The sequence below is a fragment of the Carassius gibelio genome, chromosome B6 (genome assembly GCF_023724105.1).
Source record: "Carassius gibelio isolate Cgi1373 ecotype wild population from Czech Republic chromosome B6, carGib1.2-hapl.c, whole genome shotgun sequence".
Classification (NCBI taxonomy): Eukaryota; Metazoa; Chordata; class Actinopteri; order Cypriniformes; family Cyprinidae; genus Carassius; species Carassius gibelio.
In genome coordinates, this window is record NC_068401.1 from 1,767,385 (window position 1) to 1,788,062 (window position 20,678).

Here is a 20,678-nt window from a genome sequence, read left to right on the forward strand (position 1 = left end):
TGTCTAGATCAGTATCCAGGTGTTATTTTACCCCCAAAATAAACAGCAACAAACAAGAGATTGTAGTTTGTATAAAGAAAATAGTCTATCGTTGAGATGGTTTTCTTTACAACTGAACACATTTATGTTTCATGCAGTATAAACAACGGTAAAAAAATCTAAAAAAAAATGGAAATCATCTTGTCCGGACACAATGATTTTTACAAATTAAAATAAAAAATTAATTCAATTTAATAAAACATAGTACCATGTTGCATACTTTCGATTGTATTTTATTTTATTTTATTTTATTTATTCATCACAGTCATGGTTACCATAATATACTAAAACTGAAACTAAAAATAAAAACCAAATCTTGTCCGGACACAATGATTTTTACAAATTAAAATAAAAAATTAATTCAATTTAATAAAACATAGTACCATGTTGCATACTTTCAAATGTATTTTATTTTATTTTATTTATGCATCACAGTCATGGTTACCATAATATACTAAAACTGAAACTAAAAATAAAAACCATGAGAACAATTTCATTGCTTAAAATAAAATAAACACATAATAAAATATAATAGATTTTTTTTATTATTATTTCAGCTAGTTGCCAAAGCAAAATTGATAAATAAAATAAATAAATAAAAATATAATAAAAATAAATATAAAAAATACTAATTCATTTTAAATAAACTACTAAAATAAATTTAAAATGTAGAATATAAAAACAGATTAAAATTTTAATAAAAAACTATAGTGGCTCAGTGGTTTCACTAAAACACAGATTTTTTCGGAACCAATAAATAAATACTTCACAGTATTTTTTGAAAATAAGATATATAAAATGTGAGATTCCCAAATGTGTGCAATTTCAAACTCAAATAAAATGAAAATAAATCTATTGGTTATACTTCTTGTTTTCTTTTCCTGTGTCTCTGTCCGATCTTTTATTTCTCTCATGGGCTGATGGGAAATCCAGCTGTTTTGTGGGCATCGGTGGCCAATGGACTATAAAAAAAAAAGAGGGGATAAAAATCGCCTTCAGTCCAGTCTGTGAGAACTCACCAGAGCGTTGACATTGAGACCTGATGTGTGTGTGTGTTTCTCATGCTTCAGGCCATACTTCCACATTGAACAGGATGTCTGTGTCACATTTCAATGATCCATTATATTTCTCCTGTAGAACTGGCAGAAGTGCTTCTGAATGAACGGGACAGTGAATGAGACGCTTTATTTTTGTCTGCTTTTGGGAGTCCAGAGGGCTGTAATGATATCTTTCCCATGAAATACTCTAAATATGATGTGAACACATCATATGCATGTGATGCATGTGAACACAGTGTTTATGTCTCTTGTGAGGGATCAGTTTTGTGAATCGGGTCTTTTCATTGAAATGGTCCGCAAACAACTTTGAAAAATTTATACGGTATGATTTTGTGGGTAAATTAAATTAAATTAAATTAAATTAAATTAAATTAAATTAAAAGTTAAACTTGTAATATTAAAAATAATCAAATATTTACTTATTTTTTATTATAATAACAAAAACTGAAATTTTATTTCAGCTAGTCGCTGAGATGTCATTTCTCTTTTCCTTTAAGTTTAACTTAAAAATAACTAAAATTAATCCTGAAAATAAACTAATAAAAATATTTTATTTAGAAAAATATATAATTAATAAATTATCACAAAAATTAATAAAAATCACAAAAACACACAACAACAGTATTAAAAAAAACCTTAACAAAAAAATTTAATAAAAACAAAAAATATAATAATAAAAACAATTTAGTACGGAAGTTCTAAGCGGCCATGCATTATAATTTTTTTTCCTTTTTGTTTTCTCGTTATAACGACTTAATTTTCTCGTTATCTCGACATAACGAAGTTCGTTTTCTCGTTATAAAAACTTATTTTTCTCGTTATCTCGACATAACGAAAGTTCGTTTTCTCGTTATAAAAACTTATTTTTCTCGTTATCTCGACATAACGAAGTTCGTTTTCTCGTTATAAAAACTTATTTTTCTCGTTATCTCGACATAACGAAAGTTCGTTTTCTCGTTATAAAAACTTATTTTTCTCGTTATCTCGACATAACGAAAGTTCGTTTTCTCGTTATAAAAACTTATTTTTCTCGTTATCTCGACATAACGAAAGTTTGTTTTCTCGTTATAACGACTTATTTTTCTCGTTATCTCGACATAACGAAAGTTTGTTTTCTCGTTATAACGACATGACAGTTTTACTGTTACTATAGTAATGAACTCAACTTTGACAGGCATCTGATGGACCATGCAGGGGCTCTTACTGTAGCTTATATTTCAGCAAATTTAGCTTCGCCTAGGTAATAACGTCTACAATACTATATATAAATAAAAGCTGATCAATCACTGTTGATTTTTCCAGAGACAGTACAATGAACGTTTTGTTTTTGTAATTAACATGTTTAAATGGCAACACCGCGCCATTAGAGCTGCTTGTAATAAACTCACTTTTCATTTTCCCTTTATTTGAAATAAAATTATATATAATTTGTCATTTGTAGTAGTCATTATATGATGTGGCAGATATCATGTGTGTTAAAAGAGCGTCCATGTGTACGTGTAGTGTGTGTGTGTGTGTGTAGAAAAAAACGATTACAACATTATAGAACAAAACTGAATTAAATTAGCCTATGGATTTTACATATACATCACATTTCTCATCAATATGGTTAACAATAAAGATTAGTAATAAGGAAAAGAAGCACATCAGCCTACATCGTTAAATCCCGTCCTACCGTAGATAAACAGAATACAGTGATGTCAAGCTTGGTTTTGATAAGCAGTTATGTTATGACACAGAACGCGTTGGTGAAACTCATGCATCTAGCAGGAACTTAATACACAAAATATTCATATTGATTCAAGCATTTAACATTTATGAATTAATTAAATGTCAGTAATGAAGACTGCACAAATTATAGCGATCACGAGGAAGGTCCGCGTACAGTAAAGTGGATAGTGTACAACGCCCCATCAGTTATATTCAGGTCTATAGTGCCACCTGCTGGCGCAGTTTTGTAACTTCTTAGAGAAAATTAAGTCGTTATAACGAGAAAACGAACTTCGTTATGTCGAGAAAACGAACTTCGTTATTTTCGAGATAACGAGAAAATTAAGTCGTTATAACGAGAAAACAAGAAGAAAAAATATTATAATGCATGGCCGCTTAGAACTTCCGTAATTTAGGATTTAGGAGAAAATCTTAAAAATAATGGAAAATATAATGGTAACTTTTAGCACTAAACCGATCTCCTAAATCTGTGAAACGTCAGCAATAGTGAAGAGGATATAAGCCACAAATATTTGATGATAATGAGCTTTTATAAAGGTATCGCTTTTGGTTTTGGAGGTTATCCCAACTCCATCTTTTCCTTTGATTGTTTTCATTAAGAAGCTTGGCTTGAAGTTACAGAATGTCTTACAATACGCCATGATTTTCTTCTCTGTTAATTAAAAAGCTGTTTATATGCATATTCACTAACTATGAAAAACACAAATTATGTAAGAGGCTGACGATTAGATATATACTTGTTCAATTAGTGACACTTAGCCTGCATTTTCAAATCTTTACTTGAATGTGGCAACATAAAATAGCACTCAACAATATTTCTATGACAGAGACCAATCACTGTGTGCATAGTTAATGAGCATCACCCATAACATCGAGGTCAACCCCGCCCCCTTACTCTTAGAGACTTCCCTCTATCCCACACTTCAAGTTTGTCTTACCAGCTTTTAGAAGAAAACTCTTTGCTAAAAAGGTTTAGTGCCATTTATGAGAACTCTCAGTGGTAAGATGTCAAATGTAAAGTAGATAATGAATCACATTTTGAAAGAACCGATTCATCAAAACGAGTCAGGCATTCCAGCACTTGAAGACATGCCAAGGGGATTGTGGGAAACGGTGGTCTTGACAAGCCAGAACAGATCCTGCAATCCAACCTCAGGAAAGACATGACACACGAGATCCCCTTTCTCTTCTTATCGGCGCAGCTATAATTAAGTCCTTGGTTTACCGTCTCGCTCTCTCGCTCTCTTTCTCCAGGTGTTCTCTACACATACTCCAGCTGAACCACCTGCAAACACAGGTGTGTGCGACTCTAAGTGTGTGTGTGTGTGTGTGTGTGTGTGTGCCAATAACACAGCTGCTCTAGTCTCTTGCCTTGAGGCCAAAAATGGACTGAGATTTCAGAATAAACACAGGTGTGATGTAGAACAAGAGATATAGACCAGCTCCAAACGACCACTAAAACAAGCTTGTTTCTTCTGCTCATATAATATATGCTTTACTATTTACATGTACAGTATATACACATAAAAGCTTGCATTAACATTTGCAATTATACATGCATGCACATGCATTAAATGGTGCACTGTACAGTTTCACAGATGCTTTTTAGTTTCATCAGGAGCTGTATGCAGACACTGTCTCTTTCTCTCATCTTGTCTTAGATTTCGTTCGGCATGGACCCCGCTTGACACAGAGCTCTTTGTGTGTTTGTCAAGAAGATATCCCTGTTACTGCTGCATTATCTCATCCATGCTTTCATCCCACTCGGATGTGTTTTATTCCAATAGCAACACTTGGAGGTGATGTATATACACCTCCAAAATCATGCTTGAGGTCACTGCCTACGTCCTTCGTTCATTATGCAACGCCCCAGAAAGTGGTATTAATCACTGCTCTAGAAAAACAAAATATCAAGTATTTTTCACATTTATTAAGGAAGACGCAAAGGTTTCTAATGCATTTATCCTACAATGTTGATAGAGTGCATCAGTAGTCGTTATTTTATGATTTAAAATCCAAATGGAAATCCTTTTGTGGAATGTTTTGCTAGAATGTGCTTCGACATTTTGTATTTAATGCACATGGCATGCCATGTATTTATCAGTGATTATATCAGAAGTCTTAAATATAGTCCGGAGGTTGTTTACACCAGAGCTGGTTTGGGATGTGACCTCTTCGGTATGAAGCGGTGTGTGTTTCTCTGTCCGTCCACACACACATGGACTTCACATCAGTTCTTCTCTTGTAGAACCAGGCAGTGAATTCCTCCTCGTCATTGTATTGTCAAACATGGTTAATCCAGTTCTCTGACATTTGTAGTGAAATAATAAAAGATTGATGTGCTATGAAGATCTTTATTTCTAAGATTTGGGAGGTCAGGTGGCAGTGGTACATTGCACACTTTCACATAATATTTTTTGCACATTATTTAATTCTATTTGGGCATCTGATTGAGCATCAATCCACATGATTATTAAATGGTTCTGAGGGACAGACTTCATGAAGTCAGCGCATGCTAACGTGAGGATGACTCAGATAATGAGAATGGATCAGGGTTGCTGGTCATTATGTCTGTCTAACAGTAAACTCTGTGTGTGGACTCTTACCTTGGCTCTCAAAGTGGAAACTTTAGGGTGATGTGGCCAAGAGAGCGTGTGACCCACCTCTCATAAATTGCGCTGATGCACGCGCTCAGACCGAGCCTGAAGTTTTGGGGAGTATCTAACTCCTAACTCAGCTGCTCTTGTCAGTAGTGTGATGGTTTCAGACTGCTTCAGAATCAAACACTAGCAGACTAACTGAATACCACTCACATGCATGCATGTTTGTATCATAATAGTAGCTAAAACGCTACATAGTTTGCTATATTGTTGTGATTTTCGTATTATATGTGGCATTTTAGGCTATAATCATTATTATTGTTTTATATAATCATATATCATTTGGCACACTAATGGTGCAGAAATTATATAACACACACACACACACACACACACACACACTAGGGGTGCATGATAATGACAATAAACATAATTGTTGATTATTCCCTTGAAACTGAACTTGCAATTATTAATAACAATTATCACAATTTACATTGAATTATATTTATATCTAAATCTATTTATATATTTCGAAAAAATATATAAGCTAAAAACTTTTAGTACTTTTCTGTAGTAGGCTTTTAAGCCTCAAATGTCAACTATGCATCTGATTGATTTCTTCTTTAAAATATATAAAAAAGTAAATATATGAATGGGATTATTGTTATACTAAAACAGTGGGAAATTCCTTAATTATACACTTTTTTTAAATGCATTTTAAAGACTTTAGAGACTTTTTCGGATGATCCCAAAGGGAGATTTTGTGAGATTTTACTCGCTTCTGTGGGCAATTTGGTCACACACACCTTTTTCACACACGTCTTCTGACTTACATACAGACATACTCAGTCTGTACGTGTTCTAAGAGCAGTTGAGTGTGTGTGTGTGTGTGTGTGTGTGTGTGTGTGTCAGGCTTTACTTAAACTAATGGCTCCCAGGCGTGCAGCGGGGCCAGACACACTGGAGCCGAGAGCCGAGCAGGAATGCCACTACAAACACAGAGAGAGAGACTGACGGACGCAGAGAAGTGCTTGGAAAGAGATTTTGCTGTGGAGGAGATTGGATGTGGATTTGGAACAGCAGTCCGTGTTTGTGTGTGTGTGTGAGAGAGAGAGAGTTCAGGACGAGTGTGTTCACATCTGTTGCCCTGCTGCGTTACGTCCACAGATGGAGGAAACGTCTTGCAGATGGAAGTGAAGGATTGTAACGATTTAGATAGAAACAGGATCCTGTGCCCTTTATCATGTGTTTAAAAAAGCAATTTTCACCAAAATAAAATGATGAAACTCATCAATCCATGCTGTTTTGGAGCCAAAGATGGTGACATTTTGTTATTAGTTTGGCATGTTAACACCAAGCTCTTAATAAAATTCACAGTGCACAGAAATATCGGGTAAATTAACCCATTTTTAATTAGAACTGTTTTGTGTTAACCTAACTAATACAATTTGTTCTAAGAATGTTTCCTATTAAACCATATTTCGGAATGTTCTCGAAAGTTACAAAATGTCCAGTGTTTAAATGTTTCAAAAGTGTTAAATGAACATTCAGTTTGATCATTTTGAATACATTATGCAAACGTTACTTTTGAATGTTCTCTGAAACAAATTGTAACATTTAATAAATAATGTTTCTATGAACATTCTATAATAGTCAGCATTTCATCAAAGTTGTCCTAAAACCTAAAACCAAAATGTGTTCTCATCTTAAGACAACATTGATCAACATTTTTGATCCACTTCAAATGTTGACTCCTGTATTAATGTTACTGGAACCATGTTTGATCATAATGTTGAGAGAACATTGACGACCCTAAACGTTCGCTAATGTTATGAACACATTCCCTGTTAGCTGGGAATATACTTATAACATGCCATACCTTGAAGAATAATATAATACTGCTTTAGAAATCGGCTAAAATAAGGCATTTTAGAAAACAGCATATGCTTTTGTGTTGTTATTTAGAATTAAAATAGTCATAAAGAAGTGCACTTTAGAGGTACCCTTACCAAAAAGTAGCATATTTCAAGTTTACTTTTTTAAGTATACTTAAGTAAAGTTCAAGTATATTTTCAAGTATACTTTATGTAGCAAGTATACAAATATAAATGTTCTAGTCGTATACTTGTAAGTGTACTGTTTCAATACTCCTTGGGACTAAATTGGCCCACTTTCTAGTAAATAAAAGTATACTTATAAGTATAACAGTAGCAAACTTTGAGTACACAACTAGTTTACCTCTATGTTTGTAGTTGTACTGCAATTATACTAAAAGTGAATTTATAGGTACACTGATAGTTTACTAATTAAATACTTGTACACTTTGAAGTATAGGTTCTGTAAACTACTAGTTTAGTAGTTTTATACTGCAAGTATACTCATAAGTTTTCTTTAAGTGAACTTTACTAATGTGTATATATTTTGTAAGATGAATATCTGAACATACAGAACATCCAAAGAAAGAACAGGGTATCTGCTTGTAAACAAAAACATTTTATTCTAGCTTCGTGGATTCTTTTTTAAAAACACTTTAATGTGGGTAAGATTCAATAAAAAATAAAGAAATAACATTTTGAACAAAAAGCTCAAAAAGACTGAATTGGAGACGTTCAACAGCCCAAAGCTTGACTGTAATTATTACCTTCTTCACTTTTTTGGGGGGAAGTTCTGTACAGAAGATGTGTTCCAGCGCCCTCTACAGTATAACAATGAAAACACAGATTCTAGGAGCACAAGTATAGCTCAAATATATTTAGTCTTTTTGTAAGTATAAGTCAAGTATACTTAAGTCTCATTTTAAGTATATTTCAGAGGAAAGCATACTTTCCTATTTTTCTTTCAAATGAAGTTTACTAATAGCGCACTTGAATAAAAATATTTTATGTACGGTTAGTCTACTGTCATTCCAAGGGTTTTTCATTTGAAACAGATTTTTGTGGCGTCTTCATATGTGATGTAATGGCCACACACTCCTTTCAGATGCATTTGGAAGCAGAAAGACATTTTTTGTTTAAGCCAAGCTCTATAGATGTGCATTTACATGCAAATTAAGGGAGCTGGTGTTAACGCTCATTAACCTGAATAGCAGGCCAAACACACAGAGCACTGTTTGCACACAATCAACAGGTTTCACATCACTCTTGGTTTTGTTTTATTTATATATTTGATTATTATTATTATTATTATTATTATTATATTGTATACCCTACCAATATACCCTATATTTACTTCTAAATTCACCAATTTAGGACCTGACGCTAGGCTGAATGATGAGCTCTGATAACAGAACGATAATCTCAATATTATAAATCAATGTTTCACTATACATGAAGAATTCTTATTATTTCTGCTCGTATCGGGTTTCGTTCTCTCTCTGTGTGACGCCAAAGGCTTGAGAAGTCTCTGAACGTGAGGTCATGCGTTTTTGACTTTCTTTTTGGACGGGATGAGAGATTGGGGTCTGTTTATTTGTGTAGATGTAGATGGAGAGTTAGATAGAGTACATGTGCCACATGACACCATATTGTAGATAATGTTTCTTATTATATGTCAGATTTTGTTGAACTTCGCCTCCCTCGCCCCCCGTGAAAAGAAAATGATCTGGCTTGCCGATGAAGTGTTGTTTATTAATAATGTTTGGAATAATTTGGAAGATTTTATTCAACAAAAAAATATTTCCTTTGTATGTGGAAAGCACCATTTCATTCCAAACTTATTTCAATATTTAATTAAATGAAATATATATATATATATATATATATATATATATATATATATATATATATAATAAAAGTGACTATAAAAGTGATTTTATATATATATATATATATATATATATATATATATATATATATATATATATATATATATATATATATATATATATATATATATATATATATATATAATTATTATTTTTTTATTATTATTTTTATTTAACAATTGTGAGTCAGGGTCACTATTATAATAATAAGCGAAAAATGAAACAATAAAATAAACAGCTTAAAATAAAATATGAAAAACCCTGACTTGATGTACTAAAATAACTAAAACTCAATTAAAAATGTATTAAATATAAATAGGCATGTAAAAAAACATAATTTTAAGTAAACATAAAATGAACAAAATGTATATATATTAATAAAAATTATAAGAGTATCTCAATAATATTCAAATGACACCGTTATTAGTGCAGATAAAAATATACAGTATAATGTCCAATACATTAGTAATTCTAATGTCTTAGTCGACATCAACAATTGACTGTTTGCATGCATTTTATTTCTTCTAAGCAATTTTACGAGAAACATCTGGAACAAAGTTACTTGAGACATCAATTAGGGCTCATTAGAGCAACGCTGAGCAATAAAATTGTACGTTCTTGGCTGCAAACAGTGCAAGAAGTTGAATAGTTCAGCCTAAAGTAACGGCACACACAGCATGAGGTGTTATGGGTAACTTCCCCTCCCTTCGGTTGGCATGCACTTTGTTTAGCCTTTGAGAGCCAGAGCAGTTAGTTATGTTAATGAGTCTCCTCGAGTTTAATGTATTGAATAGAGCAGCGGCTGATTGGCCATGAGCCACACAGGGGGCGTGGCCTGGGTGATGACATCAGCAGAGAGAGAGGGAGGCGTGGAAGACCATCTGGAGTCCATCTGTGCCTCGCTGGCGGTGGGAAGGACTCGGACTGCAGTGCTCACATATGTGAGAGAGTTTGAGACACATGCATCACATATGAAGAGAGAGAAGCCACTCCAGCAGAGTGATTTACATTGTTTGGAATAAGACACGAGCCGAGCGGACAATCGTAGAGAGGAGGTGAGCAACATCTCTGTGTTTTCATGCCTTCAGCTGCTTAATGTTTGCATCCAATGCTGCATTTGTAGATAGCTGTAGATATAAGGCTTTGCTGTGTGTGTGTACTCAGATTTTATAATATTTTATTTTTTATCAAATGGAGTACATTATTGAGAGCATCATGCCCAAATAAAATAGTTTATTGGTTTTAAAATATATATGAACCATCTGGATAGTGCATTTAAATTATATATTAATTAATAAGTATATAATATATGTTGTATATATTAATTATAAAGTGCATCTAAATATAATTAATAAAAAAATATTTATTCAGTTTTTCTATTAGTTGAAATGAAAACTTACATTTTAATAATAAAACAAAGAAACAATGTGGTTATTTTTGAAAAACTGCATTTGTTATGTTGTTTTTGTATTCATATAATAGAGGCGATTCATGCCTTTAAGGTCATGCAAAATCTGAAATAAAAAGGGGATTTTAAAATAGCGATTTGGGAATCTGAAGAAGGTCAGTCGTGGAAATGAGTGATAGCATCACGGAAAGTTTTTAGGCTCTGCTCTAAAATATTTCATCAGCTGGAATCTGCTCTTTGAGAGTGTCATCTCTATAAATATAAATATATATATATATAAAAACAAATGACTTGAAGTGTTTCCACGTGGCAGGAGCTTGAGGAGAGAGATGCTGCTTTAACTCTCGTTTAACTCTCATGTGTAAAGTTAGTTTTCTGCATGAATGGATTCGATTTGTTTGCTGTTTAGGAGATTTAACGGAGCTTATATAGTAGATAACAGAGCTCTAAAAGAATGGTGTGATCATGTCAGAGTTTCTTGCTTTTCATTGGAGACTTCTGGCAAATCTGAGGCCTGTTTTAGCTCAGTCAAAGATCTGAGAATCAAGAGACGGTCTCGCTGTGTCTCAATACTGACGTGTTTCTGCAGGTCTGCTGTATGTCACCTGAACACAATCTACAGCTGCTTTCTGACGGACACACAGCAGACTGTGTCACACTGACAGCACAGCACAGCGCGCGTGTGTGTGTGTGTGTGTGTGTGTGTGTTTCTTTTCCCCTCTAGACATGCTGTCTGCTTTGCAAACTCACAGATTTGGACTGGAATATAACTAGTGTCTTGTAGTCCTCCGTATTTAACGATGATAAAACACATTTAAGCACTGTTTCTAGTTTTTTCTATCTTTTTTATGCTTTAGACCTTTCAAAGTGATGGTATGAGATGATAACATCATTATTTTTTGAGTATTTTTATATTATTTATTACACTACTGTTCTAAAGTTGGCAGGTTTATGTAATGTTAAAGAAGTCTACAAGGCTGCATCTATTTAATCAAAATTGTGATTATAGCATTGCAATTCAAAATAACTGTTTTCTGTCTGAAAAGTATTTACATTTAATTTATTCCTGTGATGCAATGCTACTTTTTTCAGCATCATTTCTCCAGTCTTCTGGATTTCAGGATTATTTGAATCTTCAAAAAATAAAAACATTTATTTTAAATAGTGTCTTTTGTAACATTATAAATAACTTTAATTTCACTTTTAATCAATTTCATGCATCCTTGCTGAATAAAAATATTCATTTCTATTTACTCACCCAAAACTTTCGAACGTTTGTCCAAATGTTTGGGGTGTGTGAGATTATGTAATGTTTTGAAAGCTTCGAAAGTCTCTTCTTCTCACCAAAGCTGTAATTATTTGACTGGAAATATATTTAAAAATTGTAAAATATTATTTAAATTCAGAATAACACTTTTCTATCGTAATGCCTTTTAAAATGTATTTTTTTTAAGTGATTCAAAGCTGCATTTTCAGCATCATTACTCCAGTCTTGTTTTCATTATCTTTTAAGTTTTTTTTTTTTTTTTTGTGGAAACCATGAAACATTTTTATTTCTAAAATTCTTTAATGAATAGGAAGTTCAAAGGAACATAAATCTTTTGTAACATTTTTAATGTCTTTGCTTACACTTTTTATCAATTTAATGTGTCCTTGTTGATTAGAAGTACTAGATAATGTTTATAGTACATCTACAAAAACAAACAAGTCCTGTTGCATATGAATCTCACACACACACACACACACACACACACACAGACACACACACACACATCCCTAGATCATCCTGAAAGCAGTAAGTTCCACATTAGCTCAGCTAAATCAATGCTAACTTGTCATGAAGACAGCGGCTGATCCGGCCGATTAGCCTTAAATCAGCGGTTAGTCTGCTGGAGGAGTGTGTGCAGCCGGTGACCTGCTGTGTGGTCTGCAGATCTGCTGGACATCACAACAGTCACTATAGCTCTAGTGAAGATGAAGCGCTGGGCGGCTTGTGCTCAATGACCCCAACAGCTCTTTGTGGAGGCCCTCGGGGGCCCTGGAGGAGTCTGGCGAGAGACGTTTAGTCTTTAAGAGCCCCGTGATTAGCAGAGATCTAAGAGAGCTTGACAGAACACTTGTTGTGCATGTGAGAGTGATGATTGTGTCAAAAGCATGATACTTTTAATATTTCCTGTAGTACTGAAGGATTAGTGCATCAACGATGTTACCTCATACTCATAAAAGAGGGCCATTGTAAATTAATTAATAGTAATAATAATAATAATAATAATAATAAAGCATGGAATATTTTTGATAAAGAAATGAAAGAATTTTGCATCAAACCTTTCTTGAGTCAAAATTAGTATTTAACCTTATTTTTATTCTTAGTTTCAGTTTTAGTGATTTTATTATGTGATTTTGTCCTTTTTATTAACATTTTATTAGAAAGATGAGTTATTTTGTTGTGCTTTCGTCATTTTTATTAATATTTTAAAATATTTCTATCAAACTTAGTTTATTTTAAGTTTACGTTTTAGAAATGTTGTTGTGCTTTTGTCATTTTCTTGTTTTTTTTTAATACTTCTGGTGAACTTTATTTTTATTTCAGTTTTTTGTTGACTTTTTAAAGAAATGTGCTTTTGTTATTTTTTGTTTATTTATTTATATAACTTTTTCTTTTAAGTTTAGTTTTAGACATTTTATTTACCCTGACAAGTATCAGCTGATAACACTTGAGTATTTATATTACCGTGATACCGTTCAATTTTACCGTGGTATTCAAATGCTAAATATTAGTGCCCATAAGTGTCAAATATTTGACCCTGGAGCACAAAACCAGTCTTCAGTGTAAATTTTTCGAAATGGAGATTCATGCATCACCTAAAAGCTGAATAAATCATCGAAAAAAAAATCGAAATATTGAGAAAATCAATCATTTTAAAGTTTAAAAGTCTTAAATCAGACCATATGTGTGTGTGCCAGAGAAACACATTTCAACAGGCTCATATCGTTTCTAAGGAGCCAATCAGAGCAGCCGCTGAGTGATTGATTGATCAGCCGGCCAATCAGTGAGTCCCACAGAGGTCAGGAGGGCAAGGAGACACTTCTGATGAGATGAAGGACAGCGACTGCGACTCTAGTCATGACACACACAAGCGGTTTCCAATTTGACTGTCATCAGGATGTCCATAAAGGATCCTTCACGTCATCATGTAAATGTGCAAGTGTGTGTGTGAATGTGTGAAGTCTGCATTCATGAAGCTACATCCACATCAGGCTTCAGCAATGAAGATGTGGAAATAAATAAACTGAGATTCATAGGGAAAACAACAGCAGTGAAAATACATTTATTTTTGACATAAATTCCCTGAAAACTTCTTCATATTTAAAGCAATTTTAAATGCATTTAGTTTAGGTATCTTGAGATCGTTTTATTTTAAAATAAGACAAAAAATAGTGATTCATAAAATGATTTCTGTGCACAATAACCTTGAATCAAGATCTTTTCAGACAGCTATGGTGCAATGATAGTTTAAGAAGTTTATTTATTTTTATTTTTTAAAAATACCATGTTATTTTTTTTCAAGGTACTATTTATTATACGCTTTTTTTATTCTAATATGTATTCAAGAAAAGTTTAAATCACTAAATCCCTCTCTATAACTGTGTTCTACGTCAGTAGTTAATTTTCAAAATATGTTTTCCACATAATAATAATAATAATAATATCTTGATGGTATTTTGTGTTCATCATGATCAAATGTCATAGTATTTTTATGTTACTGTAATAAAAAAAAACAATTAAATACTTCTCAAATGTACTTTTATAATCCAATCGTCTTCAAATGCTAATTCATCACTTTGACTTTAAGCTCATTCCGTTAATATTCACAAAAAAAAAACTGTTTTAAGATTAACTTCTCAAAAACTATTTTCATGTAGAAATTGCTAGTAAAACCTTTTTTTCTTACAGTATAACCTTGTCATGATCTAAATGCTGCAGTAAATCCCTGCTGAGATCATGCACTTGAGAGATGATGAGTGAATGATCTGAAAGAGTTTGGCAGGTCGGGGTCAGATGATGATTTCACTCAAGAGATGAGAGGACTGAACATGAACAGCATGCGTGAGGCTTCGACCTGTTGCTGAGGAGAGAGAGCAGCAGATGTGTGTGTGTGTGTGTGTGTGTGTGCACCAGGCACCAGGTGCAGCTTTTGTTTTGCCTTCTTTTCTTTAACCCTCCCTCCCTCTCCTCCTGTCAAACTCCTATTTTCCTCTTTCCCTCTCCACAGGATCGTTTTATTTCTCGTCCAGAGCTCAGGGGACTTCATGGAGTTATATCAGTTATGTTTCTTCAACTTTAATTCTATAAATCAGACAATAGTTGGAATATAGAGCAGCTCGGGTCGTTTGAGTTTTGAGCGGCAAATCTGAGCACAGTTTGAGACGACACTGCATTTTGATGTTTGCTTTTTGCATTTTTTTTTTTTTGCTTTTTGTCAGAATTTAGACTTTGTATCACAGAATTTGTTCTCTCAGTTGCAAGTTTTTCATTATGATGAAAAATATGTAAACTAAAAGAAATTGTGAGATGTAGCCTAAGATCTTTTTTTTTTTTTTTTTTTTAGATATAGGCCTAAACTTGCAATTCTGGAAAAAAAAGTCAGAATTCTCAAATATATATAATTTTTTAATTCTACGAAAAACTGTGAGATGGAAACGTCTGAGCGTAAAGGTCTTAATTTTGAGATATAAACTTGAAAATGTGAAAAAATGTAACTCCTGACTTGTAATATAAATTGTGAGATGTAAATTTGTTATTCTATGAAAAAACTCTGAATTGTGAGACATAGACTCACTATGAATTGTGATATAAACGTGACACAAATTTTGACACAAAGTTGCAATTCTGAGAATTCACTGAATTGTGAATTCTAAACGTGTTAATTTATGACAAAGCAGCTGAATTGTGAGATAAAAACTAACAATTCTCACAAAAACTATGAGAAGAGATGATGCAAACCCCAAAGAGCACCACAAATGCTCTTTGTGCATTGTGCAAACAACACACAGAACTGACACATTTTGCTACAAGTTTGATTGCAACATTGAATCATTGCTCAATTAATCAAGTTCAGCGTCTGTCTGATTACACCATTAGTTGAATCTTATCCGTATATCTCTGCCATGTGGACCTCAATCTGACCACTGACTAAATATACTGCTACTAAATATATTGTAGAAACCTAATTGTCTGTAAAGCTGCATTGCATGACATGAGCTTTGCTAGACGAGGAGCAGTTTTGGTCTCTGAGGAAGTGTGTTCTGCGGCGATGGGATCTGGACACAGGTGACTGTTGGAGACTCCAGCTGTCCTTCACACCCCCATCAGCTCCATATGGAGGAGGAACAGAAGGAGACGGAGGGGGAGGGAAGCAGAAACATCCGTCGCAGCTCTTTCTCTTTCTCTCTCTGTCTCACACACATAAGAGTGAGCCGATATCTTAACCCTTTTGTGTCCGTGGCTGTGAGCAGCTCTGTGTGGGTTTGTTTTGCTGATGTGTGGCTGGAGGCGGTGCTCTTTAAATGATTTCTAAACACTCGGTTTGGCTGCACTGAAGCGCTTTTAATGGAAATTCATGGATCATTTTAAACAAAGACAGGCAGGCTTTTAAATCGACCCTTTGTGCCTCAATGTTTAACGTTTTTGGGGGGAGTAAAGCTCTTTCAGATGGGTTTGGGTATATATTCTCAGAGTCATGTATTCACAACCAATTCAACATCGTTTATGTTTTCATATGTTTTAGGAGAATTCATTAAGTGATATATGCATATCCGTGTTCTCATCTCTCATCATTTCTGACTTGGTTGAGTTGCATTTCTTGATGATTCATGATAGGTTCAGAACTGAACTTATTTTGAGATTTCTTTCTTTTTTTTCTTTTTTTTTTTTGAAATACCTTTGCAATTGCAAGAAAAAAAGTCTTGAGTTCTGAGATGTAAAAACACAATTTAGAGAAAATTTTGAAATAAACTCAAAATTCTTAGACAAAATAAACAGAGAAAAAGAAGAAATTCATTAAAAAATGCCAGAATTTTTGTAAAATTTTAATTAGAATTTGCAGAATTGCAATTTTATTATGCAATATCTGACACGGAATGCATCGTATTGACCAATCAGAGTCTGAGAGTGGACAAGAACTTATTTCAGTTGTTTTGCATGATGGCCTTTGTGACGATTATGTCTTCATTTCAAATTTACCTAAATATGCATAAACATAAATCAAACTAATATGCATTGATGCATAATGTGCATACTTTATGCATTTATACATAAACAAATAAAGCTAGTTGATTAAATGTTATATGTGGGATGCAGCTCAAAGTTTCTCAGCATCATGAGATGTGTCAGAAAACCAGTTAATATTGAGAGTGATGTTCAATAACAGCAGAATTAATTTCTCCTCTTTATTGGAGGCGGTGTGTAACAGGTGGCAGTCGCTGCGCGTTTGCTGTTATCAGATCAATATTGATCCGCACAGATGTCCTGGAGCTGTGCTAACAGGCCTGTGTGTGTGTGTGTGTGTGTGTGACTGATAACTAAAGACTCCACACCTGCCTTGTGTCCCTCAAACCACCAAAAATGACTCATTTAAGAGCTGGAAGTATCTACAGAATACACTTGATTTTTCTAAACCTTAATTTATTCATTTCAGATATGCATAAATGTAAATGCATAAAATATGCATAATATGCAGGTTATTATGTACGAATTAAAAATTTAGTTAAAAGCCGAAATAAAATATGTTTTATTATTCCAGGACTGTTTCCTGCAATTAAGTCAAAGCAGTAAAAAAAAAAAAACTATACTAAACGTGAATGAAACCAATAGTAATATATGAAAAATAATAATAATAATAATGACAAAAGCACATAAAATTGCAAACTTAATTTTAAAATGTAAACTGAAAATATAACATTTAAATATTAACAAAAAGTATAATAGCTTATCAATAATAATAAAATAACATCGATGCATAAATGTTACTAAGGTTTTTTTGAGAATCATAACAATGCATTACAATTTATGCAATGTATAGTATTTATATTCAATACAATTTAACGACATGCATGAATGAATGAATTAATATTTTATACAGTGTTTACACCAACAACAAAAAAACAAGAGTGAGTGATTTAATTTAGTTCATAATCTCAAATCGACCAGATATTGGCTGCATGATCAGTCTAGCCAATATTTTTGATATTGTATAATTAACTTTAGAGATTTTAGAGTCATAATTGATTATAAAAATTCATATTGTTCAAACGTAGCTTAACTCTTGTCGCTAGTGTTGTTTAAGCTGTCGTTCTCCGCTGGTGTGATGCTAATCTCTGCTAACAGACGGTGGATACAGGAGGCTTTGTGGACATCCTATGGTGTGGCACAAACCCAAATGGCTGGGCTTCCTGTTTCTCCCAGTGCTTCCCACATTCTACTTCCTGCCTCCTAGGAAGAAACCAGGTGTACATAGAAGGGAAAAAAGCTGGAATGTGATTTATTTTATTTTTTTTCAGTCAGGCATTAATAGGGGCAGCCTGAAGGACCCGGAGCAGGGCTCAGGTGTGTCCAAGTGTGTGTGTGTGTGTGTGAAAGTGTGTCACACCTGTCACTGCGCCGCTTTCGATTGGTGAGTTAAGATGATGGTTTTGTTGGAGTCTCACAATAAAAACCCAAGAATGAGATTCATTGCAATACATGAAATAAGCTTAAATTGCAAAATGCAATCCATTTGTCCCTCAAACACTGATTTGAAACATACACAGCACCAAACATGCAATAAATGTATAATAAAGAACACAACAAATAATAAAATGTAATAATATTTATTTTTTACATCCTTGTTTTATCATTTTAAAATATTTTATATATCATACAGCAGGTTTTTTCCTCCATAGAAACGTGATTTGTTTTATATTTCTGCAATTTCTTTTATTAAACTGTTATTTTAGTATCAATTTTTATTTTTATAGTTTTAGATTTAATGTTTTTACAGTAATTGTAGTTAAAGTTTTAATAAGTTTATTACGTGTTATCATTTTTATTAGTTTTTGCTTTTTAAAAAAAAAATTATATTCACTTTTTTACAAATTTCGTATTAGTTTTGGTCATTTTAGTACTTCGACTTAATCTAATGAAAAAATGTATATTATATGATATAGTTTATTTTATTTTAAGTAACAGAAATGTTTTTTAAGGGTTTAGTTATATAGTTAAAACAAATAGAGACAAGAAAACAGCATATTAACTTAATAAAAAGTGTGACACTCTTCTGGTTTTCACGACTGCGGTGGAACGTAGAAATGAAGCGCTATAACAATCCCATTAAAAGCCGCCTTACTCTTCATTGTTAAGTGGAGAGACCCGTTTAAAATCTATACTGCGAGAAACACATTCACTGCATTAGTTTCCCATGAATAAACGTTAAACAAAACACACTTTTCATCGAGAGAAGCCCCGTGCATCTATGAAAAGTCGTCTGGTGAGAAGCGTTTCATGACCTTTGACAACTCGATCTGTGTGGGTCTATTAGCCGTCTTTGTTAAAGCATTTCCAGCGGTCTGATATACTCCAAATGAGGCGATGGCTTCTCTCACGGCTCTTGTAGAACAATAGCACCTCTGATCTACGACTTTTGGGCCTGGTGGTCCATTCACAGGAAGAGAGTGTGCGTTTAGCTCTTGACGGCTTTTGTGAAGCCTAGTTAGAAAGCGTGAAATGGCCCGATTCTCCATTCTTAAGCGGGCTCAATGATCACCCTTTCTTTCCCGAGGACAAAACCTGGTTCATTTGCACTTCAGCTGTCGGGACTCACGCCTCTTAAACAGGGGCAGAAAACATCTGGTGTGCAGAAGGCTGTTCCCTCACAGCTCAAGATTAGACGAGGCTCGGGCTCAATTGGATTGTCGAGGCACCTTTAAACATGAATTGCATATCAATGCATCGATTGCATATCAATGCACGAGACACAATGACCACATTTGCGTTTGCATCGTTTGCTCTAGTGCTTCTGGGGATGTTTCAGGTTGCAGATGCAAGAGGAATCTAGTTAAGAAACGAGATCAGAGATGTGCTGCAGCCACGAATCCGCTGGGTTTTAATGGAAATCTCACAGAAATGTAAGTGATCTGGTCTCTCTGGTTTTCAGACAGTGCGGAGAAGAACGTTCCTGCCATGCCCGGTTCCCCAGTGGATGGAAAGACTCATTGCAGACCAACCGTCTCCGTCATGCCTCCTCTACCCTCCATCAACCCCAGTGGACCTCGACCAGCAGCCTTCTCCACCACAGCATGTGAGACCCGCACACAAACATGCATGCTATCTGTACTGTGCAGTGTGTTGCATTGGCACTAGTGCGTCCCATAGGATAACATACTACCATTTATTAAATATGCATGCTGTGCACAAGGTTTGAATTTATTTGCATGTTTGTAATCCCTGAATAACCCTTTGCATTTGCAGTATGTAGTGTGCAGCTTGCAGTGTGCAATGCACAAAAGCGACATGTTTTCATGTGACAACAATGTAACATATTAGTTACATGCAATCATGCAATCCATTCCACATACAATTATTTTTTAAATATTTTAAAATATTCAACATACATTCTGATTAAAGTTATTGGTTCAAATAAAACCGGTTCAGTTTAGCTAAAGCTTACACAAACGGTAAATAGCCTAATGCATTTGTAACATTTGTAGTATGTAGTATGCAGTGTACTTGACTTCATTTCCACTGTGATTGATAAACCTAAAGTGATTACAGATAGATTTAATGAGGTCATGTGACAACGATGTAGCACTAGTTGTATAAGCAGTTATTTCTACTCCTATGATGAGGTTTTGATGCTTCTTCTTAGATTTTTTTTGTGTAAATGCTGATGAATCAGAGAAAAGAAAAATCTAAAAAGTTAGTTAACATGTACACAAACAGAACATTTCTTTATGTATAGAATACCCGGAAAGCCTATTTGTCAAAATTGCAGTATGTAGCATGCAATTTACAGTATGCAATGTGTCATCCATTTCCAGGTTAA

General features: G+C 33.8%; 1 protein-coding gene across 4 annotated transcripts in view; it reads left to right on the plus strand.

The window, feature by feature from the left end:
- Window positions 1-20,678, plus strand: part of LOC127960235 (protein CBFA2T2-like) — a 37,194-nt gene that overhangs the window by 5,795 nt on the left and 10,721 nt on the right. For 2 of the 4 annotated variants that reach the window (XM_052559854.1, XM_052559855.1), the window contains exon 2: window positions 19,791-19,934. In XM_052559854.1, coding sequence (XP_052415814.1) covers window positions 19,791-19,934 — 144 coding nt within the window. Of the gene's footprint in view, window positions 1-3,823; window positions 4,126-10,073; window positions 10,247-19,790; window positions 19,935-20,678 lie in introns of those variants that run through there. The other 2 variants (XM_052559857.1, XM_052559856.1) reach the window with 2 other exon arrangements.